We start from the raw sequence: 11,299 nt of genomic DNA, 5'->3' as shown, positions 1-11,299 counted from the left end.
AATACATAAAAAGGTATTGGTCAATAGTTTGTGACTAAAATTTAACTGTCAATAATACTTCAAGAAAATATATACCGATAAATGTTTGATCACATTTAATTAAAATATTTTTGTACAAAAGCAAATTTTTTTAAAATATTTTAAATGTTTGTTTGAGCTTTATTCATAACATGGAATGATAATGCTACAGTTACTAAAAACTGAAACGCTACAAAACTAAAAAAAAATATTTTTGCAAAACTCCGTTCCCCCGGAGAAACCCCCGGAATGGCCACCGCATGGGGAGCCCAAGAAAAGAAACGGGCTCCCCATTTGGAAGCCACCTGGAAGGTTTTTTTCTGTTCCACCCACCGTTTCTTTTGGTAGCCTGACTTGTTACAAGGGATTGTGTTCCTACCAGAGAAAATGCCACCATTTTGTCTAGGCAATCCGCCTTGGAGGAGCCGGGGCGCGAACCCGGGTCCTACAAGTCACAAGGCAGGCGCTCTACCCCAGAACCAGAGCGGTAGAGCGGATACTTGCAGTCTTCTTAACACTGACAAGATGTTATTCCACGAGTTTACTGTAGTTTCGTGTGTCATTAACACGTGCAGTACGTGCAGTAACATCTAACCTCGGTAACGAACAAATTTATGTGTTCTTGTGTTGTTCGTTCAGCATGAATAATGTAATTTCATAACAGTGAAATATAATTTGCATAACTAGTCTGGCAATTTTTTAGTTAATTTCCTGCAAACAAAATTTACAATCCCGCTGTACAATAATTATATAAAAATATAGACTAGTAAAAACATTAAAAACATTTTATTTATTTGGTTTTAAATCCACTTTTGGCTTTCTTTTGTTTTACCGTGCTTAATATGCGCAGCTAATACTGGAAAGCTATTCAAACAACTGTTTGCAAATAACTTTAAAGGGTCATTCTGAAAGTAAAGAACGTTTTCATATGACGAGCCGCGCATTTCGCCCCCCCCCCCCCCCCCAAAGCCTTGTCATGGACCTTACCCTTTCTTCGCGCCATTCTGACGCTAACAGTGAGCCGCAACGGTCGTTTACGGTTTGTAGTAACATTAAAGATCTCGCCAAGTGTGGCGTACGTAGTGTAATACGCTTTTGGAATGCGGAAAAAGTCCGCACTGCCGTAATTTACAGACAAGTAACCGATGTTTATGGTAATGTGATGAAGCTTCAGTTCGTAAATGATGCTTCATTTTTAATGGCGGGCGAACGAATATTTATCTTCCTTTATAGCTCGGACTTTTCACCAAATTGATGGTTTTTTTTTATTGTTTGCCGGGGACCACTATGGAAGTGACAAAGAGGACGTCAATGACTAGTTTAACAACTTGGCGGTAAATGAGTATGCAGAAGGCATAGAAAAAATAGTGATACGCTATGACAAATGGTTAAATTTGAATGGCTAAGGTATCATATATGTATTATCTTTGAAATTATCTTTGAAAGATTTGTGCAATGGGAGTGCATGACTTGATGTAAGCTTTTGGACATACGCCATTGCTAAGCACTTTTTCTGTAGAAGAAAACTAAAAAATACCCAAAACTCAAATCAAGCAAAAAAAAAAATTGCTGTTGTGCAACAGGATATAAACACCACATAATATTCTATAACAGGAATATGGTCAACAAACAAAGAAAAAAAAGATAAAGGGACAAAGATAACGAAAAAAAAAACCACAAATGATGACAGCACAAAAATATTGAACCCAAAAAAATTCAGCACAACAGTTGAAACGAGTCAAAAACACGACAAACACAATAGTTTTCCAAAACAGAAGAGAACGAAAAAAGAAACAACCCACAAATGATGACAGCACAAAAATATTGAACCCAAAAAAATTCAGCACAACGGTTGAAACGAGACAAGAACACGACAAAACGAAAAGACGAAACAAACACAATAGTTTTTCCAAAACAGAAACAAGCGACGTTTCGGGAACTACTATCTGCTCCCGTCCTCAGGCAGAGACGCGCATGGTACGAAGACAGAGATGTGACCCTCCGAAGTGACTCTTGGACGGCGGAGTGTCGGGTTTGAACCCCCGCGGCGAGGCTACGTGCCTCCCGCTATCTTATCCGCGCCTGCGTGGCGCGCGCAGGCGCGGAGATAAGCCAGCCGCGGCTCGAACAGTACCCATCCCGCGCCCATGCTGCTCGACGTCTTCCAACTCTTGCTGCGGCTCCTCCAGGTGGGTGCTGCTGTGTGAGTAGTGCGGCAGTGGCGGTTCTGGCGCACCGGGCCTCGTTCCTCCCCGGCGACGGCCATCTTGATTGTAGTATGATCGGAGACCGGAACAATTCGCGGATTCATTTCGCAATACGCTATAATTAAAATACATATACCTTTAAGCTGCTTTTGTTATTGGTTCACTGTTCATCTGGACGACTCTGGGCCGATGGGAAATACGCAACCAAAGAAGTATCGTATCACAGGCAAACCATTTGAGACGACTCACAAGTCAGCAGCCAATGAACAGCCGTTATTTTCCCGAGTATACTGAGGACTGTGTAGTCTATCCTGAAGGTCATCGAAACTGCGAATTTTTCCAGTCCCTAAGTATGATTAGATGGGTGCTGCGATGCTAGTAGTGCGCATGTTGTGGTTCTGGCGCACCGGGACCTCGAGGCTAAATTTTCCTCGTTTGAGTGTGTTCTGGGGAGTAAAAAAATAAATCAATACGGCAGCACGAACTCTAGCAGACGAAAACAACATGGAGGATCTAAGATGACTGCCATGACATAATGCGGAAGTGATATATGGCCTTGGTAGTAGTGGTGGGAAGTCAGAACCTATCGCCATTTTTGTTACAAGTGCATTCGCCGGGAATCGAAAGGAGGGCCGAAATCTGTTACGTAGTAAAATATTGTAAATAAATAATATAATTGTTGGAATTTTTTTGTCAAAATATAAAAATTTCTATGTTGGGGGTCAAAGTGAAGGTCATGACACAGAGGCTCGATTTTTTTTTCCTTTTAAAGAATTTAAGCCTCAGCGAGTAAAATAAAGCCTTTCTAAAAAAAATAAGCCTACAACGAAAAGTTGAACTCCTTTTTTTAAATAGTAGTATATTAATTCCTTCAATTTGGTAGAATTTGGTAGAAAATGTTTCCTAAAAACTGTATGTTTTGGGACGTTTTGGCGATTTTTGAGTCAGTTTTGGCGAATTTTTGCAAATTTTGAAGGTCTAAGTCTAATTTGAAGGTAACAGTAATCTATTATGATGCCCTAACGTTTTTAATCCAAGAAGCGGCCGGCTACATGGCTCCACAGCCTAAATCCTGTTACCGGACATACCAAAACAAACTACTGTTTAGCAATTCACGCTTTATTATAAAATATTCTCGTGTAAAAAAGAAAGTATTTTACCAAGGGGTTATAAACATGATCAGTTTCAGGAATTATTTAAATATGGACCAGTTTATTTGCTCTGGCAAAAAGACTTGGAATGTTTTTGAAAAAAAAAAAATTAAGAAATTTGTACCCTGTAGGTACACACTAAATATGAAATTGTTAAACCTACTGAGAATCAATGGGAAACTGTTGAACCGTCTCCATTTTAAATCTGTTTGGAGCAGTGTTAACCTTCTGGAATAAACACTGCTACGAAAATAACCATTAACCTACATTCCACTGTCTTCTGTAATCAGTACTCGAGGAACAGTTAAGGTCTTCACTAGCGCCTATTGGCTCAGCTGAAGAGTGCAGTGGTGGTTACAGTTCCAGTCTTTTAAGATAAAATGCTTCAGTTGTCATCAGCAGAGACCCGAGAAAAAATTAACACTGTTCATGTTGAGAGTGTACGTCCCGTCTCGCGATGTCTCGATAAAGCTGCGTCGATCCCCGGACGAAGCACACGATGCTCGCTACCCTGTCTGCACGGTTGGAACCCAGCATCACCAGGCGTAAAGCCTTCGACCCGGGACGCATATAGAGCAGCTGTTTCCAAAAGGTGGGTCGCGACGGGTCGTTACCACAACGCCGAAATACCATAACGCCGAATGTCAAAATTGACCTCAACGCCGACATCTAGAAAACTGCTGTGTACCACAACGCCGAAATAACAACTGAATGAATTTGTTTGTGTTTCTTAAATGTACCTTAACGCCGCGATACCACAATCAAACCTAACCTTACTTAACCTAGCGTAATATAACTTAACCTAGCCTATCCTAGCCTAGCCTAGCCTAACCTAACCTAGTCTAACCTAACCTAACCTTTGTGGCAGTCCTGCAATGACATTTTTCGGCGTTAGTGTATTTCGACGTTGTGGTACACAGCAGTTTTCTAGCTGTTGGCGTTGTGATCAATTTGGCATTTCGGCGTTGTGGTATTTTGGCGTTGTGGTATTTCGGCGTTGTGGTATTTCGGCGTTGTAGTACACAGCAGTTTTCTAGCTGTTGGCGTTGTGGTACACAGCAGTTTTCTAGCTGTTGGCGTTGTGGTCAATTTGGCATTTCGGCGTTGCGGTATTTTGGCGTTGTGGTGCGTCCCCGGTCGCAACCCACTAGTGGGGTCGCGACTCGATCCTAAAACTATCAGAAAACCATCGAATAAACCATCAGAAAATATAAGAAAAAATCGAAACAAATCGAATCACGTGCAAACACATATCCTATTGTTAAATAAATAACTGTTTTGTTACAAAGTGCTTACAGGTATTTTGTCAACCATTTTCAAATCAGAACACATATAGTTTATCAATAATCAATCAGTATCTTTAAAAAAGCATATATATATAATATTACATATATAAATAAACACACACATATATATGTGTGTGTGTTTATTTATATATATACAATATTTTATGGTAAATTATATATACATAATGAAGGGATACGATACAAATAAATAAGGTTTTTAACTCCACCTGAAAAAGTTTGGGAACCACTGATCTACAGTTCTCCCTAACCCAGACCCCGCCCAAACAAACACACGTAGTTTTGATTAGGTTATGAAGAAAAAAAAACTGCGCGGGCAGTTGCTCCCCGCGGCTCCTTATCTGCGGCGGGCAGATAAGCCCGCTCGTAATCTTGACACTGACGGACGGGTGTTTAAGGAATTGGCGAGCCTTGCGCTTGCAAGGTGACCGACGCGGAACGCGTATCTCGCCAGCCGCGCAAAGTTTTTTTTTTTTTAGATTAGCGGTGAAAACAATTTACTATGCCCAAAAATTGTAAATTTTTTTTATTAGTTTATATACATAGTATATTTTTACAGTCTCGGCTACATTGCGTGTAAAATTGCACACAATGATAGTGCTTTCGTAACTACTCTTACGCATGTGTAACCAACTTCGAAAGTTAAAAAATCGCACTTTTTTTTACTGCGCTGCAGATCTATCGAATGTTAGGGACTACGCCCCCCTCCAAACCTCCCTTTTTTTCTGTGACTATTTCGAATTACGAGCGAAACTTTCGTTCTTGAATAATAAGTATGATACTAAAAATAAAGCGTTTGAAGACGAAGGCTACGTACGAAAAGGATAATCCAAAAACTGTATTCCACGTGATTTCATTATTTAAACACATGCTAGGGTCGACATTAAGCTATTCTGTGACTTTTAAATTTAACACTATATTCTCTTGCATTTTTTTGTTCTGTCACAAAATAATTTAAAGAGATATATACTAAGTGTGGTATAATGAGTGCAAAAAGTTGTGCAAGCGTTTATAATAATTATTTGTATCAGTTGTGTCACACGTTGCAGCATATTACTGAACACTTAGTAAATATCTAATATACGCAGGCTTTCACAGCCATTATCTGAAGTAGCTTGGATTCTGGGCTGTAGCCGTGTCCTTGGCAAATAATTCACCGACGTTTCGGTTCGACATTGCAGTCACCATCATCAGGGAGCAGTTACCCTACTCAGTAGTACCAATGACACGGCTACAACCCAGAAGCCAAGCTACTTTTGTAAATATCTTTTGGAAATATTTGTGAAAAAAAAAAACAACAAATGCAAGAGGGGTGTGGTGGTGAGTTGACATAAATATCCCTTAACTATTAGTAGGGACCGGAAAAATTCGCGTTTTCAATGACCTCTAGGATAGACTCCATGATCCTCTATGTACTTGTGCAGATTACACCTGCTGATTGGCTGCTGACTCGTGACACGTGTTAACGGGGAAGCTTGTGATCCGATACTTCTTTTGTCGAACGTTTTTCATTGGTCCAGAGTCCTTCAGATAAACTGTTGCCCAATCACTGAAGCAGCCAAAAAAGGCAAATGTATTTGGATTCTAGCCTATCGAGAAATGAACCCGCGAATTTTTCAGGTCTCTAACTATTGATGACGGCGGGTGGGACCGCGCCTTGACGGTGTCGAGTCGTCGCGTCGTGCCGGTCGTGAGGTTGTGATTTGAGGTTGTTGCTCAGACCTTCTGCTTGATCAGACAACACCGCGACACAGTGTATTGTCATCACAGCCACTGCGGGCCTCGTGGTCCGTGTGCCAGAGCCGGGCATCGAACCAAGGGCCCGTGAGGAGTCCCAGGCCTGCGGAGTGCCGCCCGCTGCCTCTTGTCGTGAGATAACAGTTCACGTGCGGATGTCTGTGGGAAAGGACGGTACTGGGTACAGACAGGAAAAATTCGCGAATTCATTTCGCGATAGGCTAAAATACAAATAGTTATACATCAGTGCTGCCTCTGCTATTGGCTCACAACTCACCTGGATGACTCTGGGCCGATGAGAAACACCCAACCAAAGCTGTATCTAATAACATGCTGCTACGTTGGGACGTCTCACAAGACAGTAGTAGCCAATGATTGGGTGACATTTGACCGAGAGTACGTAGAACTATGGAGTTCGTCCTACAGGTCATTGAACCCGCGAATTTTTCCGGTCCCTAGTACTGGGTTACTTCCAAGGTGTTAGGGATCCCTGTGAGGGAGGATTTGGGGGGGGGGGGGCATCCCGGCTGATTGGCCGGTGGCTGTCGACGGCAGCGCCGGCCGGCGAGACCGCTTACCCCCCCTCCCCTGCATCTCCCGTCACACGTCTCTTTACTGCAGCGGCACACTTCCCCGGCCGTTGAGTGCGACACTCGCCGTTCCCCCGTTACGACGACGAGGATTCACAGTTAGGCCCCGTCACGCGACTACTTAACTTGCGCGTGCAAGTGCCATTTCCCGTCAGAAAACCCTTTGAAACATTTGCTAGAGGTCATAGACAATGATCTAACCGGCGCTTAGTCGAAAGCCTTGAGGCCTCCGTCTACCCGGGGACACATACGGCGTGCTGAGCTCCAGGAAAAACTACGTGGTGAGGATTGTTTACGATAAAGCATTTAATAATGCGTAGAGACCGGAAAAATTCGCGGATTCATTTCACGACAGCTTAAAATTCATATAGTTATACCTCAGTGCTGCCTCTGCTATTGGCTCACAACTCACCTGGATGACTCTGGGCACTCAACCACTCAACCGAAGCTGTATCGAATCACAGGCTGCTACATTGGGACACCTTCACAAGACAGCAGCCAATGAGAGGGTGACATTTGACCGAGTGTACGTAGAACTATAGAGTTCATCCTAGAGGTCATTGAACCCGCGAATTTTTCCTGTCCCTAAAAATGCGTTGTGGGGGTATAAGTAGTTCTGTTTCTGTAACTGTACATTTAAGACAGTGGTAAGGGCTAAAAAGGACCTTGCATTACACCTTAACCTTCATTTGTCCGCCCTCTAATGTTATGGTTACCGATTTCACGAGAAGACTGCGCGTCAGTTCAGAACACTGCGCTTATATGATGCGAACGTCGCACTTATCATCCCGCCTCACTAATACAAATACACCCCTGACTGTACCGACCCCTTGATTTCATTATCCTCAATGATGCAATTTACTGGATAAGAGAAAAATGACGTGGCGTGAAAGAATTTCCAATGACGAGAAGCTGGAAAAACATCACCCCGAAAAAATGTGACCACTTGACCAACTCAAAACCATGCCGCTTTTCGAATTCTGTACGTCGTATTATCCGAGATTTCGCTTATCCGAGGTTGCCGCGGAACTGAAAGTGAAGTAGTATGCAAGTATGTAAGTACGAATCTTTGTACTTCGCGTGGTCTTCGAGTTGAAGAAACATCGCCATTATGAACTTTGTAGGTTATATTTGATTTAACATTTAAGTACTTTAAAGACATCTAAAATCATTTTCACGTTCTGATTAATTAGTATTAATAAATAAAATACAAAAATTGTATTTAAACATGTTTATAAAGTAGTTTCATGCTTGCAGCTAGCATGCCGGTCACTTTCACCATGGCATGTTGTTGTCTTCCTCGATTTGCCACGTGCAACATGTGATAAAAGTTAATAAATATTTTGTTTGGCATGTTTAATAGTTATAACAGTGTTGAGGGTTTTATAAAGTGGAAAACTAAATGTCTTAAATGCAAATGAAATAAATTAGCTTGAAAGGTTTTTATTTGTTTTTCCCAAGGTTCTATGATCCAGCGTCGAGGTATCACTAGGGACTGGAAAAATTCGCGTTTTCAGTGACCTCTAGGACAGACTCCACGATCCTATTATGTACTCGGAAAAATCGCATCTGCTCATCGGCTACTGACGCGTGAGAACTGTCAACTGGAAAGACTTGTGATTTGAAACTTTCTTTCGTCGAGGGTTGTTCATCGGCTCAAGAGTCCTGCAGACAAACTGTGGTCCGATACTGAAGCAGCAGGAAGTTAAACGCATTTTGGATTCTAGCCTATCACGAAATGAAACCGCGAATTTTTCCGGTCTCTAGGAATCAGTGCTCCCTGCAGACGCGAGCTGAGAGACTGCTAGACTGTGGATGGGGTGTGGAAGGGAGGGGGGGGGGGGTGCGCGCGCCCTACAGGGTCCTCCGACACACGCGCGACACCCGAGAAGAACCCCGGGAGGAACAGCCCCTCGCCGCCGGCTACCCGCGGGGGGCTAAATATACACGCGCCGGTCCCCATTCACTGCGCCTGCTTCCTTCCTTCCTTCCGCCCAGCCGCTGCCGTCGCCCCAGTTGTCTGACAACACGTCACGCGCGTCTTATCCGAGTACTTCCCCGTTCCAGGTCTTTCTTTCACATTGTTACCATTTATAACGTGGGGAGAACTGGGTTCGCGAGGAAAAAGCTAGGGGGCAGGCATGTATCGCGAAAAGATCTGAACCCTTATTAGACTGCAACAATGTACACCCGCACCTGTGGTTTTTTCTTCCTTGTGGTCGGCGGCCGTCTGGTGAGAGAAGTCATTGCTCTATTTGACCCGGGGCCACTCAGGACTCGTTTGCTTCCGCGATGAATCACTGTGATTGGTGTTGTTACAATCGATACGTACCTGGGTAGAAACTCGCCCTATCACGAAAACACAGACGACTTTCACCTAGTCTCGAAATCTTTTTGCGAAATCTGCATGGCCTAGGAATAGCCCAATTAGGTTTTTCACAATTTTATTAATTACTAATATTTACATTAATGATAAGTAAATGTATTTCAAAAATGTCTGATCAGTAGAGACCTGAAAAAATTCGCGGGTTCAATTCGTGTTATGCTAAAATTCAAATAATTATACCTTAGTGCTGCTTCTGTCATTGGTTCACTGTTAATCTGGAGGACTGAGGGCCAATTAGAGACCCTCACTCATAGAAGTGTCGAATCACAGGCCACCCAGTCGAGACGACTCACAAGTCAGCAGCCAATGAACAGTTGGCATTTGCCCGAGTGTGTAGAGGATATTGGAGTTTATCCTGGAGGTCATTGAACCCGCGAATTTTTCCGGTCTATACTGATCAGTGATCAAATTACTGGCACTTAAAAATATTTATTCTCAAATCACTCAAGTATCTGACGATTTCAGCAGTTCGCACTCCTCACTGGAGCTAGGCTCGACAGTGGTTCGCCCCTCACCTCGCGCCTGTCCGCACACACACAAAGTCTCGATGCCACTCGGTCGCCGCACTCTCACGATCCACTCGAACTCCGCGTCGCGCCACTCTCTGGAGGTGTCTCTCGTATTCTCTTTGCCGATGTCGCACTTCCCTTCGCTCGCGGATATCTCGGAGCTCCGGAGCTGTCGCGGCACTCACGTCTCTCCGCCGAACTCACGTGGCACTCACGCCGCTCGGCCGAACTCACGTGGCACCCTTCGCCGAACTCTGTTGCGGAGGCCGGGCGTCGCTGCTTAAGTGCCTCAGGGCCGCCCTTCTCGAACCGACGAGAGCGTCTTTAAAAAGTCACGTCATCCCGCGCCGACCCGACGCCCGAAACATCGAGAAAGGCGGTGTTTATTCTCGCTACTCCGTACGGCGGTCCGCGAAAATCCCAAGGCCGTTCAGCGATAGATAACAGCGCCTAATAATGAGTTCGGACTTAGCACCAGCGGCCGTGACGAAGGATTCGAGCTACTGCAATCAGAGAATGATTGCAGCAGTGTACGAAGGTAAACTCGCTCAAGGACTGATTTACTCAACTTGCCCTGCGAGTTGCTTCTCTCTGAACGAGTAAATTGCAAAAAAATTGCTCATCGGATTTGGGTACAGTTAGGTGATCAGAATTGCACCCGGTACTTTAAAATACTTCGCCGACAATGTGAAACTTTTTACTCGCCGAGCGAGTAGCGAGAAAGCGGGTAAGACAAGAGTGTTGGTGCAGTTTATGTGCATCAATAGCAGTGAATAGCGAAGGCAGGATGCATACAGAACTACGAAACATCGACCCTAATTAACGATCAACGAGTATTTTGTTGATGTGTGCAGCGGACTTGTGTCCCTTCGGCCATGTTGATGTGGCGTTGATTCTGTTACTACGGTCCGTATGTAGGACAGTTTTGAACGAGTGTGCAGAGGTGAAGACAAATGTACTCTTTGGGATGTGTGTGTGGGGGGGGGGGAGTGGGGTGTTACAGAAAGAGAATCGTAGCCATTCCTTCCAGAATGGCTTCTTGAGGGGTCCCTGCTGGCTGTGTTTGGATTCTAGCATAACACGCGAAGTAAATTAGCAAATATTTTTTTACGGTCCCTGCACGTGATGTCTGTCTACGAATATTTGGTAGGGGCATGCAGATTTCGCGAAAAGATTTCGAGACTAGATTAAATTTAAAACACTCTAGCACCGTCCGTGTTTCGTGATTGGGTGAGTTTCTCCCCAGGTACATATCGATTATAACAACACCAATCACAGTAATTAAGTGCGGAATCAAACGCGTCCAGAGTGGCTCGGTCAAATAAGGCCGCCAATCACAAGGAAGAAACCGCAGGGTGCGGGTATACCTTGTTGCAGTCTAATAAGTGAAGTGTACA

At 43.9% G+C, this 11,299-nt stretch overlaps 1 protein-coding gene across 1 annotated transcript in view; it reads left to right on the top strand.

Annotated features, from left to right (window-relative positions):
• The first annotated feature begins 2,165 nt into the window (after positions 1-2,165).
• The window catches only part of LOC134537245 (klarsicht protein), a 297,363-nt gene continuing 288,229 nt past the window's right edge, over positions 2,166-11,299 (top strand). The window contains exon 1 of the mRNA XM_063377513.1: positions 2,166-2,207. Coding sequence (XP_063233583.1) covers positions 2,166-2,207 — 42 coding nt within the window. The remainder of the gene's footprint in view (positions 2,208-11,299) is intronic.

This window comes from Bacillus rossius, chromosome 12 (assembly GCF_032445375.1).
Source record: "Bacillus rossius redtenbacheri isolate Brsri chromosome 12, Brsri_v3, whole genome shotgun sequence".
Lineage (NCBI taxonomy): Eukaryota > Metazoa > Arthropoda > Insecta > Phasmatodea > Bacillidae > Bacillus > Bacillus rossius.
The sequence above is the reverse complement of the archived record's forward strand: the minus strand, read 5'-3'. Positions and strand labels throughout refer to the sequence as shown.